Source organism: Portunus trituberculatus, chromosome 29 (genome assembly GCF_017591435.1).
Source record: "Portunus trituberculatus isolate SZX2019 chromosome 29, ASM1759143v1, whole genome shotgun sequence".
NCBI lineage: Eukaryota > Metazoa > Arthropoda > Malacostraca > Decapoda > Portunidae > Portunus > Portunus trituberculatus.
In genome coordinates, this window is record NC_059283.1 from 11899105 (window position 1) to 11923444 (window position 24340).

General features: G+C 40.5%; 2 protein-coding genes across 3 annotated transcripts; both read left to right on the plus strand.

Annotated features, from left to right (window-relative positions):
• Positions 1-748: 748 nt before the first annotated feature.
• On the plus strand, positions 749-3829 carry LOC123510632 (putative nuclease HARBI1). 2 transcript variants are annotated; one of them, XM_045265927.1, is made up of 3 exons: positions 749-837; positions 2225-2446; positions 2770-3829. In XM_045265927.1, exons 2-3 carry the CDS (start codon positions 2230-2232, stop codon positions 3273-3275), a joined length of 723 nt encoding a protein of 240 aa, XP_045121862.1. In that variant the 5' UTR covers positions 749-837; positions 2225-2229; the 3' UTR covers positions 3276-3829. The 2 variants fall into 2 exon arrangements, with proteins under 2 accessions (XP_045121862.1, XP_045121863.1); XM_045265928.1 differs by having other exon boundaries at positions 772-837; positions 2201-2446.
• LOC123510596 (extensin-2-like) lies at positions 3485-22879 on the plus strand. Its single transcript, XM_045265876.1, has 5 exons — positions 3485-3565; positions 4392-4454; positions 8021-8087; positions 22140-22589; positions 22716-22879. Exons 1-5 carry the CDS (start codon positions 3485-3487, stop codon positions 22877-22879), a joined length of 825 nt encoding a protein of 274 aa, XP_045121811.1.
• The last annotated feature ends 1461 nt before the right edge of the window (positions 22880-24340 follow it).

Below are 24340 nucleotides of genomic sequence, written 5' to 3' on the forward strand. Positions count from 1 at the left end.
GATGGTGGTGGTGGTGGCTGTGTGCTCTGTGGTGGTGATGGTGGCTGTGGTGTATGATCGTGGTGGTGGTAGTGGTGGCTGTGCGCTGTGTGGTGGTGATAGTGGCTGTATAGTGTGGGTGGTGGTGGTGGTGGTGGCTGTGTAATGTATGATCATGGGGATGGTGGTGGTGGTGGTGGTAGCTGTGTGGTGGTAGTGTTAACGGTACGTTCTCACTTATAAGTCAACTAATCTTTGTGTGTGTGTGTGTGTGTGTGCAACCAATCACAAAGCTGTATGTATAATTATAATTGGTGTTTTACTTTCAATTCTCTTGTTTACTCATTCCATCCTTCCATCCCTATTCTCATACTTCCTTTGTAATCTATATAATTAAGTGACACACACACACACACACACACACACACACACACACAGTGTACACAGCCGATTTCTGGATTACTTCTTTTTGATCCGTTAGGCAGCTAACCAAGCAATTTGTGTCCTGTGCCGTTCCAGAATGCCTTTTTCCATCAGTTTTTGTCCGCTAGTGGACCAAAGATTGGAACTTTGGTCGAGGGGTTTTGCAAAACATTGGTCAAGTGTCCGGGGCGACCAAAGCTACCGCCTTGTATTTTAAATTTCCAAATGTAAAAAGAAGCTAACTGTAATTAAATTTATTTCAGTTATTTACCATGTCAAATTTTTTTGATGGTACAACAAAGCTTTTCTTATGCTATATATTATTGAGCATACGTTTTAATTTTGAAGTCTACTGTAGTGGCCTGGTGAGTTCACGCCAAACATCAACAACAGCCTAATCGACTCGTCACATCTCTACTTCACTGACTAAATTTGGTAAGTATATGATTAATCTTGTTATTTATATATCATTACATGAATTCTTACTGTGTGCTTCTACTATTAAGAAAGGTAAGTGGACGAATTAAAGGGCGAAACCTATAATATGGAAGGAGTGGAGTAGACTGAAGCCGAGATATCATGTACGTAGCTCATACCCAGGAAAAAAAAAAAAACGATTAAATAAATGAAAATGATCATGAGGCTGTATATTGAGTATATTTGTAGTTTTAAGTTCAAGGCTATTAAGAGGTGACCGATGAAACAATGGAGGAAAGGTATAAACGGTACCTTGATGAGCTTGCAGGTAACACTCGATTCTGTGGTGGTCTACACATCAGAAGACATTATTGATGGATTTATTACACATTAGTGAATGGATCCTATTAACGAACCAAATGTAACCTAACCAAGCAAACAATAACCCAGCCAACTTAACCTAACCCACCCAACCTAACTTAACCAACCTATTTATTGTCATAACTTCTGAAGCATCAATTTGCAATGGAAAATGTCAATATGAAAAAGCGGAAATGTAAGATTGGCAGAAATGAAAACAAACCAAACATATTTTAACCTAACCTCACCTATCCCCCACCCAAATCTAACATACCTATGCCCTACAACCATTCAAAATGCAGGAAAGGAAATCGGTAAAATCGAACCACTCGCCCACTCTTCAGTCTTGGCCTAGTGGGCAGACGTATAGGACGAGGAGTATATACCGCCAGTGAGTCTGTCACCACCCACATATCCATTAATTTTTTAAAAATCTGTGGTGTCATTAATATAAATTTGCGGTGGGTATAATATGGGTTTTTCTTGTTCAAGTCAATGAGATCTTACTATTGAGACCAGTTAAAGTGACTGCTGTGAATGGGGCGTACTTATAAAATAATACCAGGAAATCAAACCAAACTTATCCTAACCAAACCGAAGCTAACTTAAACTAACCTAACATCCTATCCTTAATTCATCTAACCTAATTTAAGATTCATTTTTGACTGTCCATGCATATCATATCAGCCTAGCAAGCTCATATCTGCCTTATTAAGAATAATTTTGATAACTTTTAAACAAATGTAGTTCTTATTGTATGATCCCGACCTATCTTTACTTAACCTTGTCATATGTACTGTACCTAATGGCTAAGTTCGGGTCCAGGTCTTTGTAGAACTAGCCTATGTTTATGAATTCTTTAAATCCTATTTTGTGGTATGTCTAGGCCACTCCCCTTTTGGTGGTAAACAACTTCAGTATGTACCTATATGTATGATACCATAGTATCATTTGAACAACAGAAGAAAAAGATAAAAATGACTTAAGTAATATATGCTGTTAATATCTATTTATTCTTCAGACCATTAAAAACTACACTTTTCAGGTACCATGGCTGCATTAGATGAAATCATAGATGAAGAAATGTTTGAAATGGAAGAATTGCGACGAGTGAGGATTCCACGCATTGTACCTAAAGATCGCAATGACCCATTTCATTACCTTTCTGGTGAAGAATTCCTTGAGCGTTTTCGTCTGCCAAAGGATGCTGTACGAGACCTCATTGAAGAAGTTAGGCCACGTACACATGTGGACAGGCTTGGCACAGGTATGGAACAGTAGCTATTTACTTAAGTATGTATGTGGATGGTGATATTGCTATAGAATATTTTACAATACTTATTGATTCAAGACCTGGGAAACCATTTTCTGTATTTCTTTCTACAACTCTGTCATCCTTTTTCATGTGGAGTGAATTGGGAAATTTAAGGTTCTTCCACACTTTTTCTAGTCTTTCTTACTTACGGAGCAAAGGGGCCTGGGGATCCCCTCTGTATTTTCCTCATAAATAGACTAGGCACAACGCAGAGAGAGAGGGTGTATATAACTCCTTCTAAAGTCACTGGTATATGTTTGCATGTCTTTCCACAGGATGTGGCATTCCTCTGCATTTGAAGATGCTAGTTACCTTGCGGTACCTAGCCACGGGAAGTTTCCTTCTTACAGTAGCTGACATCATGGATATTGCAAAATCATCAGCATGCAGGGCTGTTGGAGAGGTGGTTCAACTTATTGCTTTCCTGGCACCAGACTACATCAAATTCCCACAGCCAGAAGAAGCACGTCAGATGGCCTCAAAGTTCTATGATATTGCTGGTATGCCAGGTGTATTGGGGTGTATAGATTGTACACATATTCCAATACAGAGTCCAGGTGGGAACAACGTTGAGATGTATAGATGTCGAAAGGGGTTTTACTCATTAAATGTCCAAGGTATTTGTGATTCAGAACTCAAATTTATGCAAGTTGGCCTGGCAGCGTACATGACTCAAGAATATTTTTTTAATTGTCTTATCTGTCATCTTCTAGATAAAGGAGATTACAGGGGTTTATATTTGTTAGGGATAGTGGGTATCCGAGTCAGGAATATTTACTGACTCCACTCCTAGCTCCAAGAACTGAAAAGCATAGGAGGTATAATGTAGCTCATATACAAACACGGAACTGTATTGAGAGGGCATTCGGTGTACTGAAAAGAAGATTTGCATGCTTAAGCATACCCCTGCGAACCAAACTTCCCAATACAAAAAGAATTGTGATGGCATGTGCTGTTTTGCATAACATTGCTATTTCAAGAAGAGTGGACATGTTAGATGTTGAGATTGAGCCACAGGAAGTAGTTGATTTATTGGAGGATGAAGATGAACATGAACTGGATGCCACACTAGTTAGGGAATCATTAATTCAAAGATGGTTTTGAGGGCCAGTTTTAAGAACTTTTCCCTGTGTACCCAATTGGGCTCCAGTGTAATAATACTTTTTCTTTTCTAGTTCTTGCTTGATAGGATTAACACTTTAAGTTTAAATAAGAATATATGTAAGGTTCCAAAAGGTAAAGAAAGGAAAAGTATATATAAGATCTTATGGTGTATAATGTAGGTATTGCAAAGTACAAATAGTATGTAAGAATGAATAAACTTAACCATCTACTTTTAATGCTAATCATTATACCTTGTGTGTGTGTGTGTGTGTGTGTGTGTGTGTTATCTACTTTTTGAAAATGTGATCATAGTCAGTGATGAGTCTGGAAAAAAAAAACAACTGATTAACAGTGTTGCACATATTGCATTGAACTTCCTGGTAATTGTATTCCAAGCTTCCTGTTTCTTAGCTATCATGGAGTAATTACCACTTTTATCAAGCACGACGTTGAATTGGTTGATAAGATCTTTGCCGCCCAACCCCATCTCGCCTCCCACCCAGCCCGCCACCCACCAGCTACCTCTCCCACTCGCTCCCTGTCCCTCCTTTCTTCTTTTCCACAATTTATTAATTTGCTCGTGGAAAAACGCGTGGTAATGCATGGAAATCTTGTCAATTGAGGTAAATTTGGAGGAGAGGGACAGTGGGAGGGAGGAGGGACCGTCTGTGTTTGGGTCCGGAGACGTCTTGGCGGGACAGTGACCGGGGACATGGCCATCACCTTATCTAACTCATTGTTGTGGGTTATTTATCTACCACCGAGGTTAATTGTGGCTCTCCTTCACTCTCAGAGTTTGGACACAGAGGGCGGTGCAGCTGAGTCGTGGTGTGCAGCGCGGCGGGGGGCGGGGAGGGTGTGTGTCTGGAGCCGTTATATTTACGTAACGGAAACCATTTTGAAAATCGCGAGAAGAAAGAAGGCGCCCAGACTGGAATATACTGTATTTTTTTACGTGGAAAAATATTTAATTAACATACAAAATATAATAACTTTACCGCGCCCGGCAACAACAAAGTACGAATCGTGGATGTGTCTGCACGTTTCACCAACGGCGCCACAAAACATTATAGTCTTGAGAAGGAAAACACAGCCAGACAAGGTTGTAGTGCTTTTCCTAAATACCAAAAAGTTTTACTTTTCAGCGCAATAAAGTAAACACAAATCCTTCGTCGCATAAAGAAAATAATATTTTCATCTTCGGCGCCATAATGACATAGAAATGGAAAATACGAAAAGTTAGACTAGATATTATTGAATATTATTACTTGGGTCATGTTTTTCACGTTTCTCAAGTCTTATATCAAACAACAAAACAATCCTAGGCGTGCTAATTAAAAATGAGCAATAATTCATAACGTCACTTTAATATTATTCTTACGATAAACAAAAAACATCGCTGGACTTGATCTTATCACGCCTCAAAACTTGCTTTACTATGCTATCAATGAATCAAGCATCAAATCAACGCCAACTCCATTAAGAAGACAGAAAATATTTTTCCCTGGCGCCGAGATGGCTTTTTTTACGCGCAATTTGAGTGACTCCTCCTCCTCTTCCCTTCCCCTCACGCTTCAACTCTCCCTTCCACCTCCACCTCCTTCGCTTCCTTCTACACCCAAAGTCCTGAAAACACCTAGAAGCACATGGAAAACCCGACATAATACATTAAATGTGGAGGTGTTGACTGTGATGGGGCAGTGACTGCATGGGTAGGCAGTGGCGGGCAGGTGGCTGGAGGGGCTGGGCGGGTCGTGGCGCCAAAAATACATTGTTGTGGTGTCGTGTGGCGGTGGTGTTGACAATAGGCTCATGTAATTTGTATAGGCCTGTGTTGTGGGGTGGTGTGGTGGTTACGTGGTGTCTGGTGGTACTGTGGTAGTGTCTGGTTGTGGTGATGGTTGCGATTGGTTGTGTTCAGTAGGCCTATGTAATTTGCATATGCCTGTGTTGCGGTGGTGTCTGGTAGTATTGTGGTGTGTTGTGTGGTGAGCGATGGTACTGTGGTGGTGCCTGGTATATGTATGGTGTGTGCTGTGTGGTGGTTTGGTGGTGGTGGTGGTGGTGGTGGTGGTGTGGTGGTGGTGGTGGGTGTGTGGTGCTGGTGGCTGTGTGCTGTGTGTTTGGTGGTTATGGTGGCTGTGTGGTGTACGATGGTGGTGGTGGCTGTGTGCTGTGTGTGTGGTAGTGATGGTGGCTGTGTGGTGTATAATGATGGTGGTGGTGGTGGCTGTGTGCTCTGAGGAGGTGATGGTGGCGGTGTGGTGTATGATCGTGTTGGTGGTAGTGGTGGCTGTGCGCTGTGTGGTGGTGATGGTGGCTGTATAGTGTGGTGGTGGTGGTGGTGGTGACTGTGTAATGTATGATCGTGGTGATGGTTGTGGTGGTGGTGGTGGTGGTGGTGATGTGTGTGGTGGTGGTGGTGGTGGTAGCTGTGTGGTGGTAGTGATAACGGTACGTTCTCACAAGTCAATTGATCTGTGTGTGTGTGTGTGTGTGTGAGTGCGCGACCAATCACAAAACTGTATGTAAAATCATAATTGGTGTTTTACTTTCAATTTTCTTCTTTACACACTCCATCCTTCCATCTCTTTTCTCATAATTCCTTTGTAATCTATATACTTCTTAGTGGCACACACACACACACACACACACACACACACACACACACACACACACACACACACATTATCTGTGCCTTTGCCTCTGTGTAGAGAAAGCAGCGCGGCAGGTGGCAGTGTAGAAATATTATTAATTTCGTTTTATTACCTTGTAAGAGAGAGAGAGAGAGAGGGGGCTTTTATACATCTAAGCATAACTCTACTAAATCCTAATACCTTCACTCCGTCACCTGCTCAATCCTAACCGTCCCTGTCTCAGCGTAACCCTACACAGGAAAACCGCGTCTTTAGTCCCTGCTACCCCTGTCTCTTGTTCGCCTTGTTTTCTCCCTGACCCTGCTACCCTACTTCTCCTGTCTCTTGCTCACCATGTTCTCTCCCCTGTTAATACGTGATTCCTCTCATCCCAGCACGCCTGTCCGCTCCCCTGTGGTGTTCTGCTCCTCCTTCCTGGAGTGTGATACATTATGACGATTGGCAGTAATTGCGTTAGTGGTCTGTACTCGTATGATTGATCGCGTTACCTGTATATAATTCACACATTGCTACTTCTACCGCTAGCACTACCACCACTATTACCACAACCACTCCTACGCTCCTTCTTACAATACCAGTTCAGATTTCTTCCTCTATCTATAACTTCCAAATTTTTATGGTAATATTACAAAAAGACAGTATTTGGCAACTGAATGTCTTGGTCTGGATCTGGATCTTAGAATTTCAATGTGGCTGGTCTGAACGAGGCTACAATAATTTCTTTATTTATTTAAGCCTTATAAAAGACATTTTAGGGGATGCTTATATAATTTTGTGATTGTTTTTCTCCTCTTTTTCTTCACATTGATCAAGAAACACGTGGAGGTTTGCCTATTTATTGATAGTGGAGATAGTGGCGCGGGTAAATCGTTCATCTTTGTGACTAGACACTGTCGCCCGCCGCCCATCTGCCTCCACCCACCACTCACACGCCTCCACTACTGCACCCTCCCAAACATCCACTTACCCACACCCACCCACCCACTCACCCTCTTATCCACATCCACTATCCCATCTTCCCACCCATTCGTTCATCCATCAACCCATCCACTACCACTTCCACTTACTCGCTGGCCACTCACACGCAGTCACACACACACACACACACACACACACACACACACACACACACACCATCATCCTCATTAACATCGTCATCATTCGGAAACAAATACTCTTAATAGAAATAATAATAATAATAATAATAATAATAATGCTAGTAAAACAAGAACAACAAAAACAAAAACGACAGCTGTTTCTACTACTGTTCTTGCTGCTACTACTACTACTACTACTACTACTACTACTACTACTACTACTACTACTACTATTAAACTCTCACACCACCACAACCACCACCACCATCCCACTACACCAACACACCACCACCACACACTACCATAACACTACACCAGTGAATCTTTGCCGCCCAGCCCCGCCCCGCCCCGCCTCTCACCCAGCCCCGCCACCCACCAGCTACCTCTCCCACTCGCTCCCTGTCACTCCTTTCTTCTTTTCCACAATTTATTAATTTCCTCGTGGAAAAAATGCGTGGAAATGCCTGTAAATCCTGTCAATTAAGGTCAATTTGGAGGAGAGGGAAAGTGGGAGGGAGGAGGGACCGTCTGTGTTTGGGTCTGAGGACGTCTTGGCGGGACAGTGACCGGGGACATGGCCATCACCTTATCTAACTCATTGTTGTGGGTTATTTATCTACCACCGAGGTTAATTGTGGCTCTCCTTCACTCTCAGCGTCTGGACACAGAGGGCGGTGCAGCTGAGTCGTGGTGTGCAGCGCGGCGGGGGGCGGGAAGGGGATGTGTCTGGCGCCGGTATATTTACGTAACGGAAACCATTTTGAAAATCGCGAGAAGAAAGAAGGCGCCCAGACTGGAATGTACTGTATTTTTTGATGTGGAAAAATATTTAACTAACATACAAAATATAATAACTTTACCGCGCCCGGCAACAACAAAATACGTTTCGTGGATGTGTCTGCACGTTTCACCAACGGCGCCACAAAACATTATAGTCGTGAGAAGGAAAACACAGCCAGACAAGGTTGTAGTGCCTTTTCTAACTATCAAAAAGTTTTACTTTTCAGCGCAATAAAGTAAACACAAATCCTTCGTCGCATAAAGAAAATAATATTTTCATCTTCGGCGCCATAATGACATAGAAATGGAAAATACGAAAAGTTAGACTAGATATTATTGAATATTATTACTTGGGTCATGTTTTTCATGTTTTCCAAGTCTTATATCAAACAACAAAACAATCCTAGGCGTGCTAATTAAAAATGAGCAATAATTCATAACGTCACTTTAATGTTATTCTTACGATAAACAAAAAACATCGCTGGACTTGATCTTATCACGCCTCAAAACTTGCTTTACTATGCTATCAATGAATCAAGCATCAAATCAACGCCAACTCCATTAATAAGGCAGAAAGTATATTTCCCTGGCGCCGAGATGGGTTTTTTACGCGCAAATTGAGTGATTCCTCCTCCTCCTCCCTTCCCCCTTAAGCTTCATCTCTCTTCCACCTCCACCTCCTCCGCTTCCTTCTACACCCAGAGTCCTGAAAACACCTAGAAGCACATGGAAACCCGACATAATACGTTAAATGTGGAGGTGTTGACTGTGATGGGGCAGTGACTGCATGGGTAGGCAGTGGAGGGGCGGGGATGGCGGACGGTGGCTAGAGGGGCTGGGCGGGTCGTGGCGCCAAAAATACATTGTTGTGGTGTCGTGTGGCGGTGGTGTTGACAATAGGCTCATGTAATTTGTATAGGCCTGTGTTGTGGGGTGGTGTGGTGGTGTCTGGTGGTGCTGTGGTAGTGTCTGTAGTTGTGGTAGTGGTGGTAGTGTTCTGTTCAGTAGGCCTGTGTAATTTGCATATGCCTGTGTTGCGGTGGTGTTTGGTGTGTTCCTGTGGTGTCTGGTAGTATTGTGGTGTGTTGTGTGGTGAGTGATGGTACTGTGGTGGTGTCTGGTGGTGGTATCTGTTATTTGTATGGTGTGTGCTGTGTGGTGGTGGTGGTGGTGGTGGTGGCTCTGTCATGTGTGGTGGTGGTGATGGCTGTGTGGTGTATGATGGTGGTGGTGGTGGGTGTGTTTTGATGGTGGCTTTGTGCTGTGTGTGTTTTGGTGATGGTGGTGGTGGTAGTGGTGGCTGTGTGCTCTGTGGTGGTGGCTGTGTGGTGTATGATCGTGGTGGTGGTGGTGGTTGCTGTGCGCTGTGTGGTGGTGATGGTGGCTGTATAGTGTGGTGGTGGTGGTGGCTGTGTGGTGTATGATCGTGGTGGTGGTAGTGATAGCTGTGCGCTGTGTGGTAGTGATGGTAGCTGTGTAGTGTATGATGGTGGTGGTGGTGGTGGTGGTGGTGGTGGTGAGTATGTTTTGTGTAGTGGCGGTGGTGGTGGTGGTGGTGGTGGCTATGTGGTGTGTGGTGGTGGTGGTGGTGGTGGCTATGTCGTGTGTGGTGGTGGTGGTGGTGGTGGTGGTGGTGGCGGCAATGTGGTGTGTGGCGGTGGTGGTGGTAGCTGTGTGGTGTGTGGTGGTAGTGTTAACGATACGCTCTCACTAAGTCAACTGATCTCTCTCTCTCTCTCTCTCTGTGTGTGTGTGTGTGTGTGTGTGTGTGTGTGTGTGTGTGTGTGTGTGTGTGTGTGATTAACCAACCAATCACTAAGCTGTATGTATAATAATAGGTGTATAACTCTCAATTCTCTTGTTTACTTATTCCATCCTTCCATCTTTACATTTCTTTTCTCTTAATCCCTTTATAATCAATATACTTCTTACTGGCATACACACACACACACACACACACACACACACACACACACACACACACGTCTTTAGTCCCTTCTGCCCCTGCTACCCCTGCTTCCCCTATCTCTTGCTCGCCTTGTTTTCTCCCTGACCCTGCTACCCTTACTTCTCCTGTCTCTTGCTCACCTTGTTCTTTCCCCTGTTAATACGTGATTACTCTCATCCCAGCACGCCTGTCCGCTCCCCCGGTGTTCTGCCTCTCCTTCCTCGAGTGTGATACATTATGACGATTGGCAGTAATTGCGTTAGTGGTATGATTGATCGCGTTACCTGTAATTCGGTATCAAATAGAATGGATTTATTACATGTAATGGAATTTTAGCGGTCTTGCTTTTCATTTAATGGGTTGTAAATTAACGGAAGGGAGTGTGGTGCGCTGACACTTTAATATGAGTGATGGTGCTGTATTCAATTTGACACCTGCAAAGGACTTAATGTTTTCCCTCCCTGCATTATTTGTTGAGCTGTGTTATGTAAATGTGTCGCCTTCAGTGTCAATTTCAGCCGTAAATCACTTTTCCCATAAATCATTTTCACTTCAAACGCATCGTATCAATTAGCTTTAGTTTGAAAATGATTGTTTCCTTTATATAAATACGTGTCACAATATCAGTAACCAAAAATTTCTTATAAAAATTTTCTTATAAACATTTTTGCACTTAATGTCATAAGTAGCGTCCTGTAATTCAGCTTCAGTTCCCCATTTACTATTACCTTCCTATATCTGGATTTCTTCTAACATTACCTGAAAACTTCTTATAAAACTTCTCTTCCTCCTCCTCTTCTTACTCCTCTTCTTATTCCTCCTCCTCCTCCTCCTCCTCCTCCTCCTCCTCCTCCTCCTCCTCCTCCACCTCCTCAGCAATCGGGGTGTATTTTTCGTTTTATTTTTTGCCGGGTAACGCCGGAGGGAGTGGTGGGTGGGGAGGAGCTTCATCTGTTCTCTTCTTGCTTCCTACTAAGTAAGTAGCTTCTGTAGATGTAGCATAGTAAAAGAGTGACCTCGTCATAGATCGCAAGGCCTCCTGTCACTCGTCCTTCCTATGTTTTCCTATGTATTGCTCCCCCTCCTCCTCCTCCTCCTCCTCCTCCTCCTCCTCCTCCTCCTTCCTCCTCTTAGGAAATCCAAACACCACTAGTCTTCCTCCTCGATTCGTCCTTTTTTCTCTGAATATTTTCCTCTTTTTTTTCTCTTGTCATGAATTCATCGATACATTTCTGCCACTCCTTCCTCCTCATTTACTTTCCCTCCGTTTAATTTCCTCTCCATTTATCCGTTCTCTCCTTCTCCGCCTCGCTTTAAAATGGTTCATTCTCAACTCGAAAATCTCTCCAATGTGTGTGCGTGACTCGACATTGGAGATTGGAGAGTGCTGGTGGTGACGTGCTGGAGTAGTAATAGTGGTGGTAGTGGTAGTGGTAGTACTGGTAGTGGTGGCGATAGTAGCTGGAGGAGGAGGAGGAGGAATTGTTGTTGTTGTTGTTGTTGTTGTTGTTGTTGTAGAAGCAAAGGAGAAAGAGGAGGAGGTGGTGGTGAAGAAAAGTTGTAAAAATAGTAGTAGTAGTAGTAGTACTAGTAGTAGTAGTAGTAGTAGTAGTAGTAGTAGTAGTAGTAGTAGTAGTAGTAGTAGTAGTAGTAGTAGTAGTAGTAGTAGTAGTAGTACTAGTAGTAGTTATAGTAGTAGCAGCAGCAGCAGCAGTAGAAGTACCAGTAGTGGTAATAGTAATAGTAGTAATAATGGTAGCTGTAGTAGTATTAGCAGTAATAGCAGTATTAATAGTAGTAATAGTAGTAGTAATAGTAGTAGTAGTAGTAGTAGTAGTAGTAGTAGTAGTAGTAATGGTACTTGTATTAGTAGCAGTAGACGTAATTGTTGTCGCTCTTGTTATTGTCGTTCATGTTATTTCTGTTGTTATCGTTTTTGTTTGTTATTTTGTTGTTGTTGTTTTTGCAGTTGATATTGTTGTAGCAGCAGCAGCAGCAGCAGCAAAGATAATACAAATATCTTAGAAATATTGTCAGACACCATTATAAATTCTTTTCATTACGTTTAGTACAGTAAAAAAAATTCAACTAGTGTTTTATTTATGCAGGATGGACAGCTGGCCAAGGGCAATAAAATATGGAATAAAAAGGCCCACTGACTTGCTAGTTCCCTCAAAAGACACGAGTGTTAACCAAAAATCAGGGACAAATGTCTTGACACCTCTCTCTTAGAAGTCAAGTCGTAGGAAGATGGAAGCACAGAAGCAGGCAGGAGTTCCAGAGCTTACCAGGTGAAATAAACATACGGTGAAATAGATGTAAAGAGTACAAAATACAAAAAGAAAGGAAAATAGTAAAGGTTTATTTCCACAAAAAGGCTTCAGTAGAAAAGAAACGCACGATTTAATTTCCTTTTACCTTTAAATTTCAAATCTTTGTTTTTTTATGACAGAGAAAGATTTGTTTCAAAATGTTTTCGTTCCAAATTTAAGAACAATTGGATAAAACTTTCGAAAAACACCAAAAAGGTCATAAATATACATTTCTTTCCCTTTCCTCCTCTTCTCTCACCTTTCTCTTCTTTCTTCCTTCTCCTCCTCCTCCTCCTCCTCCTCCTCCTCCTCCTCCTCCTCCTCCTGCCTAACCTCTAAATCTTTATTTCCTTCCTCCATGCCTTACATTTTCTCCTCGCATTTGTATTCACGTCATTTCTCTATTTAAAATCCTCTTTTCTCTCTCTCTCTCTCTCTCTCTCTCTCTCTCTCTCTCTCTCTCTCTCTCTCTCTCTCTCTCTCTCTCTCTCTCTCTCTCTCTCTCTCTCTCTCTCTCCTCCCTCCCTCCCTCCCTCCCTCCCTCCCTCCCTCTTTCCCTCGCTCTCTCCCTCCTTCCCTCCATCCCTCTCTCCCTCTCTCCTTCCCTCCTTCCCTCCATTCTCAATACTTTGCTCCCTATCTCCTCATCGTTCTCCACTCTCTCTTTTCCTCCGCTATCCTCTTCTCTCCTCTTCCTGTGTCCTCTTTCCTCCTGTTTCCTCTCACACTATCGCTCTCCCTTGTGTGCCTCTCTCTCTCTCTCTCTCTCTCTCTCTCTCTTTTTTTTTGTTTTTTTTTTTTTCTTCTTTCTTCTTCTTTTATTTATTGTTCTGTAAATATTTTCCCTCAAAAATAAAGGAATTAATTGGGTTATCGCTCACCCTCACTTAGTGTTTTTATTTTTTTCCTCAAGTCAATCTGTTTTTATTCCCATTTGGCGATCAAATTTTCCCCCTCTATCTTGTTTTCCTTTCTCCTCCCCCTCGCAATACATGAAAAAAGAAAAAGAAAATTAAAAAGACATTCTCACCAATATTGTTTTTTCATGTCTTTTCTTCCCTCTTCGATTTTTTTTCAATGGTTTTAACAAGAATCATTTTCTTATTCCATTCATTCTCACTTTCAAGAGAAAATTAAAAGAACATTCTCACCAATATTGTTTTTTGATGTCTTTTCTTCCCCCTTCGTTTTTTTTTTTTTTCAAGAGTTTTAACAAAAGTCATTTTCTTATTACATTCATTCTCACTTTCAAGAGAAAAAAACATTCACCAGTATTGTTTTTTTTTTTTTCGTGTCTTTTCTTCCCTCCTTCGATTTTTTTTTTTTCAAGATTTTTTTATGAGTCATTTTGTTATTCCTTTCATCCTCACTCTCACAACATCCATTTCACTCATATATTTACTAAACTCTATCTTTTACTCAACTTCGTACTAATCCATTTACACTTTTTATTTCACACTATCTCTCTCTCTTCTCACTCCCATCCTTCCCTTTCCTTCTGCACCTTCCGTATCGCTGCAGAGTCTGGGATGGGTCCTCGCCCCTTGGGAATGGCCGAGGCTCTGACGACGAGGAAGGGGAAGCGTGAGGTGGAGTGGTGAGGTGATGGGAAAGAGAGACAACAAGCTCGTATCCTCAAACCTTTCTATGTTTCACCTCTACTATTTCAAAAGGCTTTATCTAAATGTACACGAGTTTTTAAGATGTTTTTTATGGTTCCGAAGGCAGATTGGCTATATTTCTACACTATTAACTGGAGAAACACTCTTGAAATCCCCGGTAATCATTTCGGTGTCCTTGGAAAATAGTCGTGATGAGAAAGGAGCGATTTTTAAGGTGTTTTACGGTTCTAGCAGGAAATTGACCGGATTTCTACACTATTAACTGGAGAAACACTCTTGAAAACGCCGTTAATCATCTCTGCGACCCTTGAAAATAGTCGTGGTGAGAAAGAAGAGCGATTTTTAAGGTGTTTATACGGTTCTAGAAGAGGATTGACAGAATTTCTACATTATCAACTGGAGAAACACTCTTGAAAACACCATTAATCATCCCTGTGGCCTTTGAAAATAGTCGTCATGACTAAGAAGAGCGATTTTTAAGGTGTTTTTACGGTTTCAAAAGGAGATTGACAGAATTTCTACATTACCAACTGGAGAAACATTCTTGAAACCCCAGCTAATCATTTCTGTGACTTTGGAAAATAGTCATGGTGAGAGAGAGAAAGCGATTTTTAAGGTGTTCTAGAGGGAGATTGACAGAATTTCTACATTATTACCTGGAAAAACACTCTAGAAAACCACGCCAATCATCTATGACCCTTGAAAATGATCGTGGTAAGAAAGCAAAGCATTTCTGAATACGCACCGGAGAGCGAGCGGGATGAGAGTCAGACGGATAGAAACTGATGGAAAGGTTCTCGAAAGTAAGATGGAGAGGAGAGATAAGCGACAGAAAACGAAAAGGTGGATAGGAGAGAGAAAATCGGAGTGAAGGAGAGAGATAGGTAGCAAAAGGAAAGGAAAATGAGGATAAAAGGATAAAGGAAAGGTTTAGCTTTTCGTCTTATCAACTCTTCTCCTCTAACTGACTGTCTTGATTCTTTAAGTCACCGCCGCAATGTTGCATCTTTATCTGTCTTCTACCGCTGTTTTCATGCTGTCTGCTCTTCTGAACTTGCTAACTGCTTGCCTTCCCCCCCTCCTGCGGCCTCGCTGCACAAGACTCTCTACTTCTTCTCATCCCTATTCTGTCCATCTTCCTAATGCAAGAGTTAACCAGTATCTTCACTCCTTCATTCCCTACACTGGTAAACTCTGGAACTCTACCTGTGTCTGTATTTCCACCTGCCTATGACTTAAAAGGAGTGTCAAGACACCTCTTACGTTAACTGGACCCTCCTTTTAGATGGGATGGGAAAGAGAGGTAGATTTGTATATAGGGTGAAAAACATGGATAGAATGACAATGAAGGTCGATTGGTAGGAATGGAGGACAGATTGGTTGGAAAAGAATAGGGAAAAATAAATAGAAAGATGAAAGGATAAAAAGGGAGAAGGAAAGGACAGAGAGAGAGAGAGAGAGAGAGAGAGAGATTGATGGTTTAAGGAACAAAGTGTGAGAGGGAATGCAAGATTGGAAGAAAGGCGAGGAAAAGAGAGAAATGGAAAGGAGGAAGGTGTCGATAGATGAGAAAGAGAGAGAGAGAGAGAGAGAGAGAGAGAGAGAGAGAGAGAGAGAGGAAAGGCAGAATAAACTATGACAGAAAGGATAAAAAAGTATGAAAATAAAAAAGAAGGAAATAAAAAGTAAAAAAAAAACAGAAGTGAATGGAAAAGAGAGAGAGAAAGGAGAATGATAGAGAAGAGAGAGATTGGAGGAAAAATTAGTCGGAGGAAAGTGTGGAGAGAAGGATGGGTGAGTGGAGGAAAGGAGGAAACTTAGGAATTATGAGAAGTAGGAATGTGGGTGAGTGACCGGACACTTGACCGATTTAAAGGTGACTACACTCTCTCTCTCTCTCTCTCTCTCTCTCTCTCTCTCTCTCTCTCTCTCTCTCTCTCTCTCTCTCTCTCGTGTGTGTGTGTGTTGTCATAGATTTACCGCTTATATTCCCCACTTTATAACACACACACACACACACACACACACACACACACACACACACACACACACACACACACACACACACAGATAGATAGATAGATAGATATTTATTGACCACAGTTACATTGGAAAGAAATTACATAAAAGGTAAAAGAACAATTGACAAAACATAATAAAAACTCACTGAAAAACTAATAAAAGCTAAAAGAAATTAAAAGTACACACAGACCAGAACTAGCAGAACATCGTGCCAAATTTCAAAAACCTAAAAATTCTAAAAAGAAACATTAATAAAGAAAAGTAACTCTGCGATCCACAAAAAAAATTATAAAGTCTTCAAACCCCAACATTAAAACAAACAACTATACATTAAAAGTATAAACCATTCAAACAACACTAAATGACAGCCACTGCTACACCAAAAGAGAAATCTAATCCATTATTACTATTCCAGAAACCTAAAACCACTCCTACTCATTACTAATAGGATTTAAGAATATCATGAACAATTTTGCAAACGACACACACACACACACACACACACACACACACACACACACACACACACCTCGCCAAATTCCACATCACTCACAGTCTCCCCCGCAAGCAAGCAATCACGCTGCATAATTGAATCTCGACCTTTGTGAAAGATTCCAAACACTTGATACATAACAGTACTTCAACACGCAACATTACCACCCGCTCACTCAATTTTTACGAATCGTCACTCCTCAGCCTGGCGTCCTGTTGGTATTTCATGGCGTGGTCTGCGCTACGTGTCTCAGGTATGTTAGTAATTGAAGAGTGTGTCTACCTGACCTATAATTCCTACCACGTTGACTTGTGTTTTCTGTTGAGATTAGTGTTACCTTCTGCCTTCTGCTTCCTCTCTCTGTCTGTCTGTATGCCATGATGTTGTGGTGGTGTATTTGACTGGCTTTATTATTCTCTGTGTGTGTCTGTATATGTGTGTCTGTGTATGTGTGCTGTCTTGCTACGCTGTCGTTTTAAGAAGAGAGAGGACAAACTAATCTCTAATCCCAGACATAAGATAAGGTTAGATAAAGATATCCTTGTACCAAACAGCTCAGTAACATAGTATCAGTTTAATTTTTGAGTACATTGTCATTGGAGGATTGACAGTTTGAAGTTAGTGAAGTTTGCGTCATTTTTCTCTTTTTTTTTTTATATTGCAGGTTTTAGAATTATATCTAAATGTGAAATCTGGAAACTGCCTGTTGGAATATTCTTAAAAAGCAAACTGACTTCCTCTCTCCTGATCTCTCCTCTTTAAGTCCCACCAATCAGTCAGTAAATAGGAAGAAAAGAAGGTGCGGTAAAGGATCAGAAGGAGGAGGAGAACGAGGTGAAGGAGGAGCAGGAGCAGGAGCAGGAGGAAGAGGAGGGAGAAGAAGAGGAAGAAGAAGAGGAAAAAGAAGAGAAGGAAGAAGAGGAGGAGAAGATGGAAAAAGAAGAGAAAGAGGAGGAGGAGGAAAAACAAGAAGAAAATTTACTTGAAGAAAGAAGAAGAGGAGGATTTACTTATATATTTCAACTCTTTACAAATTCAAACCATCAGTGTTGAATTTCCTCTCATTTTTCTATTTCCTTATATTATTTCCGTCGATTATAAACTGGCCGTACTCAAAAACAAAATTCCTTGGTACCTCATCTTTTTGAACAGAGGAAGAAGAAAAAACCACACATATTCGAGAGCTCCCATTTAATTATTTACAGAGAGAAGACAATAAAGGCAAGCTGACGCGCATCTTTCCTACTTTCTTGCATAGACGTCCAATATTCACAAGACATTATTGACAACGACGAAAGGGAAACAATAGGAGGGAGAAGTATTGGGAGGGAAAATTAAACGAATCTTCCCTTTTTTTACTTTGACTTATACTGACGGTGTGTGTGTGTGTGTGTGTGTGTGTGTGTTATATAGCATTATTTGTGTTCATGGCAAGGGAATGTTGGAAGTCTTCACACACACACACACACTCTCTCTCTCTCTCTCTCTCTCTCTCTCTCTCTCTCTCTCTCTCTCTCTCTCTCTCTCTCTCTCTCTCTCTCTCTTCTCTTCTCTTCCCTTCCCTTCTCTTCTCTCGTTTCATCTTTCCTTTCTTACCTCATCGTCATTCTACTACCACCACCATCTCCTCCTCTTCTTCCTCCTCTTCCTCCTCCTCTTCCTCCTCCTCTTCCTCCTCCTCCTCCTCCTCCTCTTACTCGGGCAGCATCTTGGAAAGGAACACGTAGAATGTGGACGGAGAAATGAGAAAGAAAACGAGAGGGAGAAAACGTTAAGCAACTTCCCTTCTTCCGTGACATCTTTAACCCACCAAGCAAGCGTTCGTCAATACAGAATGAAGAGAAGCTAAAACTGCAACACAACTAAAGAAATCGACTTGACCGTGTTTTGTCTGCCCCTTCCTGGAAAAGCAACACGTCTCTTAGCCCCAACTTTCTCCTCTCCCTTCTTTGGCCTCTTTCCAGCCCTCACAAAGCTAAAAAGAAGACTGGACCACTGGAGTATCATCTTAGCCTCCTCCTTCGCCTCCTCCCACGTAACTCTTATGTCTTTATTCAGAAACGCTTTGATCTCACGCCACGACTGTTTTCAAGGGCCACAGAGATGATTAGCGGGTTTTCAAGAGTGTTTCTCCAGATAATAATGTAGAAATCTTGTCACTCTGCCTTTAGAACCGTAAAACCACCTTAAGAAACTCGTGTAAAATTATATAAAGCCTTTTGAAATAATGGAGGTAAAGCGCAGAAGGGTTTGAGAATACGACCTATAGACGCACCGACAGTAATCTTGGTAACGCGTCGCTGCAAATTACTCTTGTATGAATGGAATATTAACCCTTCAGTACTGGAACGCATTTTTTTTTTTTTTTTACCAGAGTTTTGGGTGTGGTTAGACGATTTTATTGACATTAGGAAGGGTCTATGGAGGTCATATGATTAACGACCACGGTCTTCACTATTTCAATCCCCACATAAGTTTCTGAAGCTGTATAAAATCATCAAATAGTAAGCAGAATGAATATGGAAACGCGACATGGCACTGAAACGGTTAAGCGGTCTATTGATTCTATAAAAGATTCTTGGTACTGGAAGGGTGGAGCCAGAGAAGGAGGGAGTTAGAGAGGGAAGAGAGGGAGGGAGTGGAGAGGTGGATGAGTGGGTGGAGAATGTCAGTGTGTGTGTGTGTGTGTGTGTGTGTGTGTGTGTGTGTGTGTGTGTGTGTGTGTGTTTTGTTTGTATTAGTGTTGAGATTGTAGTGGTTGTTGTTGTGGTTTTTCTTTTACTATCTTTTTTTGTATTCGAGTGATTATTCTCTCTCTCTCTCTCTCTCTCTCTCTCTCTCTCTCTCTCTCTCTCTCTCTCTCTCTCTCTCTCTCTCTCTCTCTCTCTCTAATTAAATAAGAAACCTCCCATTTTCTCCGCAATGAATAAAAAAAATATCTCCAATGAGGCATAATTTTTTCAGAACAAATTTTTTTCTTTTATTTTTATTATATTTGAGATCGTGAACTTAATTTCCATCTTCCCCCTTTCTGTGTTGCTTCACCCTTCCGTCATCAAAGCCTTCCTTATCCTTCGCTACCTAGGCAAATTGTACGTACACCTTCTCTTAACCTTTCTTCTCGTTTCCAAATGGTGGTTATATATTTCTCGTACATTTCTCTCTGTTTCCGTCTGTCTGTTTGTCTGTTTTGTCTGTTTCGTCTGTTTAGTTTAGTTCGTTCACTGTTTATGTGCGTTTCTGTTTGTCTCTCGTTTGTTTTACTATTTTCTGTTTTCTTTTCTCTCTCTCTCTCTCTCTCTCTCTCTCTCTCTCTCTCTCTCTCTCTCTCTCTCTCTCTCTCTCTCTCTCTCTCTCTCTCTCTCTCTCTCTCTCTCTCTCTCTCTCTCTCATTCCTTTTCTAACTTTGAAAATATTCTCTTCATGAACCTTTCTCTATTTTTAACTATTCTCTTTAAATAACCTGCGTTCTTCTCTAGTGCCTCCTTTAGATTCACTCGCTTTTTTTTTTTGTCTTTTCTTTATTTATCATTTTTCTACTTTTACTTTTCTTGATTACCTTCCCTATTTACACTTTTCCTTATCAGCTTTCCCTTCCTTTACCTTAAACAGATCTTCTTTTATCTTAACGCATTTTTTTCCACACGTCCTACATATCACTATTTATTTTCCCTCGCTTGTCTAAACTCCTTTCCAAAAACTTTACAAAATCCTCTCTTGATGGGCTTTTCTCCCTTTTCCTTAATGATTCTCCGTAAATACCCTGCCTTCTCTTCCTTTAATGCCTCCTTCAGTCCCATCACAGAAAGCCTCGCCTCTGCGCTGCCCGGGATAAAAAGACTTCAGAGAATGTGTCACAAAACTTGCTCCCTGGCGTGTGAAGTGAAAAGGAGTCCTCACAGGCGGGTGAAGAGGTTGACTCCCCCGCCTTCTGTATGAGTGAATAGGGTACTGGGAAGGTTAATAATTGGGTGTCCCCTTTAAAGAATGGAAAAGTTACCCCTAGGGAGTCGACCCGTGTGTTTTGAACTGAGATATGGTTAAGGGAGACTTTTTTCATTGCCTCCGGGTGTTCCTTTCAAAGAGTAGAGAATGGTGCCAGTGGGAGTGAGGCGAGTGTTTTGAAGTAGTGCTTAGTTAAAGAGTTATTATTGTCATTATTATTCTCTTTTTTAATAGTTTTTTTTCCCTATCTCTTTTCCTTCTCTTTCTCTCTCTATTATCTTTTCTCTGTCTCTCTTTTTTCTATTTTCTTTTCTCTCTCTCTCTCTCTCTCTCTCTCTCTCTCTCTCTCTCTCTCTCTATCTATCTATCTATCTATCTATATTTATCTGTCTATCTATCTCTTCCCATTCTAACCTATTTGTCCTCTTCAATACTGGTATCGATATAAGAGGGATTCATCACTGTGGAAAGATAGACACTCAAATAAAAGGCTCAATTTCCACTATTAAGAAACCAATATAAGTGAGTCTATACTATATATTTAACCCCTTCAGTACCATGCCGCGTTTCCATATTCATTTTGCTTAATATTTGCTGATTTTTTACAGCTTCAGAAACTCATGTGGGGATTAGAATAGTGAAGAGTGTGGCCATTAAACTTCTGACCTCCATAGACTCTTTCCTCATGTCAATAAAATCGTCTAATCACACCCAAAAATCATGGTAAAGGGGTAAACGACCGCGATGAGAGGGTTTTATTTCAATTTATTCATTCTTCACATTTGGCCATTAACTAAGACTAAAATGGTAGATAAATTCTTTACCAAAAATAAAGGGTTTTTTTTGCCTCCTCTTTGTGTTCTTTTTCTTCTTCTTTCTTTCTTTCTTTCTTTCTTTCTTTCTTTCTTTCTTTCTTCTTTTTCTCTTTCTTTCTTTTCTTTCTTTCTTTCGTCTTCTTTTCTTGTTCTTGTTCTTGTTCTTCTTCTTTTTCTTCTTCTTTTTCTTCTTCTTTCTTTCTTCTTCTTCTTCTTCTTATTATTATTATTATTATTATTATTATTATTATTATTATTATTATTATTATTTTTCTTCTTCTTCTTCTTCATCTTCTTCTTCTTCTTCTTTTCCTCCTCCTCCTCCTCCTCCTCCTCCTCCTCCTCCTCCTCCTCCTCCTCCTCCTCCTCCTCCTCCTCCTCCTCCTCCTCCTCTCCCTCCCTCTTTCTTCTTCTTCTTCTTCTTCTTCTTCTTCTTCTTTATAATCATCATCATCATCATCATCATCTTCTTCTTCTTCTTCTTCACATTCAATCATTTACTAATTTTGAAATGAAAAAATGGAAATAAGAAATAACTCATTCCCTATAAGAAGCTAAAAAAATAAAAAACAGGAGCGAAAGAACTGAAAAGATCGAAACAAAAAGAAAAATCCAGTAGTGAACGAATGAAGAGTCGAAACAAAAAGAAAAATCCTGAAGTGAGCGAATTGAAAAGAGAAAAAAAAAAATACCCAACACTGAACGAATTAAAAGACTCGAAAGGAAAACAAATCCAGAAGTGAACGAATTAATAAGGTAATCCTCACTCATACATTAATCAAGTGTTTTTTTTTTTTTTTTTTTTTTCGAGACTAGCACAATGATATACACCACACCCTCCTCCCCCAAGACAATGATATACACCACACCCTCTCCCCAAAGACAATGATATACACCACACCCTCTCCCCCAAAGACAATGATATACACCACACCCTCTCCCCCAAAGACAATGATATACACCACACCCCCTCCCCCAAAGACAATGATATACACCACACCCCCAAAGACAATGATATACACCACACCCTCCCCCAAAGACAATGATATACACCACACCCCTCTTCCCCCAAAGACAATGATATACACCACACCCCTCTCCCCAAAGACAATGATATACACCACACCCCTCTCCCCAAAGACAATGATATACACCACACCCTCCCCCAAAGACAATGATATACACCACACCCCCTCCCCCAAAGACAATGATATACACCACACCCTCCCCCCAAAGACAATGATATACACCACACCCCCCCCAAAGACAATGATATACACCACACCCTCCCCCAAAGACAGTGATATACACCACACCCCTCCCCAAAGACAGTGATATACACCACACCCCCCTCCCCCAAAGACAATGATATACACCACACCCCCTCCCCAAAGACAGTGATATACACCACGCCCTCTCCCCAAAGACAATGATATACACCACACCCTCCCCAAAGACAGTGATATACACCACACGCCCCTCTCAGTGATATACACCACGCCCCTCTCCCCCAAAGACAATGATATACACCACACCCCCTCCCCCCCAAAGACAATGATATACACCACATCCCCCCCCCCAAGACAATGATATACACCACACCCCTGCCCCCGCAAAGACAATGATATACACCCCCCAAATACAATGATATACACCACACCCCCCTCCCCCCAAAGAAAAAGGAGAGGTGTAACGGGTTATGGAGAAAATAGAAGTGAAAGAGTTATAATGGTCATTTTCACCATTCATAAATCCAAATCTCTACTTTTGAAACTATCACAAAAAATAAAGGAAGGAAAGAAGAAAAGAAGGAAAAGAAAGAAGAAAAGGAAAAATGGAGGGAAAATGTTGGAAAAATGGAGGAAAATGGAGAAAAAAGAAGAAAAAGAACAAAAGAAGGAAAAAAAAAAAAAAAAAAAGAAAAGAGAAGGAAAATGAAGAAAAAGAAGAAAAAGGAAAAGAAGGAATAAAGGAAAAAGAAAAGAAAGGAAGAAAAGAAAAAGATGAAAAAGGAAAATTAAGAAAAAAGCTGAAAAAAGAAGATAAAAGAAGGAAAATTAAGAAAAAAGAAGGAAAAAGAAGAAAAAGAAAAAGAAAGAAAATTAAGGAAAAAAGAAGGAAGAAGAACAAAGAAGTAGAAGAAAAGGAAAAAAGAAAAAAAAAAGAAGAAAGGAGAAACAAGAAAACACAACGAAAAAAAGGAAAAAAGGAAAAAGAAGAGAAAAAGAAAAAAGGAAAAGGAAAAGAAAAAAAAAAGGATAAAAGAAGAAAAATTGGAAAATAAAAGGAAAACAAAGAAAAAAAAAAAAAGAAGAGAAAGAAGGAAAAGAAGAAAAGAAGGAAAAAAGAGAAAGAAGAAAAAAAAGAAAAAAAGGAAAAAGGAAAAACAAGAAAAAAAGAAAAGGAAGGAAAAAAGAAGGAAACGAAGAAAAGAAGAATAAAAGAAGGAAAAGAAGGAAAAGAAGAATAAAGGCAAAGGAAAATAAGAAAATGAAGGAAAAGAAAGAAAAAGGAGGAAAAAGAAAGAAAAGAAAAAGGAAAGAAAACAAGAAAAAGATAGAAAAGAAGGAAAAACAAAAAGAAGAAAACAGAAAGGAAAAGAAGGAAAAGAAAAGAAAAAGTAGGAAATAGAAAAATTAAGAAAAGAAGAAAATAAGAAGAAAAAGGAAAAGAAGTAAAGAAAGAAAAGAAGCAAAGAGAAAAAAAAGAAGAAAAGAAGGAAAAGAAGGAAAAAGAAAAAGAAAGAAGAAAAAAAAGAAAAGAAGAAAAGAAGAAAAGAAAAGAAGGAAAAAGAAGAAAAGAAAGAAAAAGGAAAAAAAAAAAAAAGAAAAAAGAAAAGAAAAAAAAGAAGAAGGAAAAACAGGAAAAAGAAGAAAAGAAAGAAAAGAAAGAAGAAAAAAAAAAGAAAAAAAGAAGAAAAGAAGGAAAAGAAGGAAAATAGAAAAAGAAAAGTAGGAAATAGAAAAAATAAGAAAAGAAGAAAATAAGGAAAGACAGGAAAAAGAAGGGAAAAAGCAAGAAAAATAATCTGCCATGCTCCTCCACCTTGGT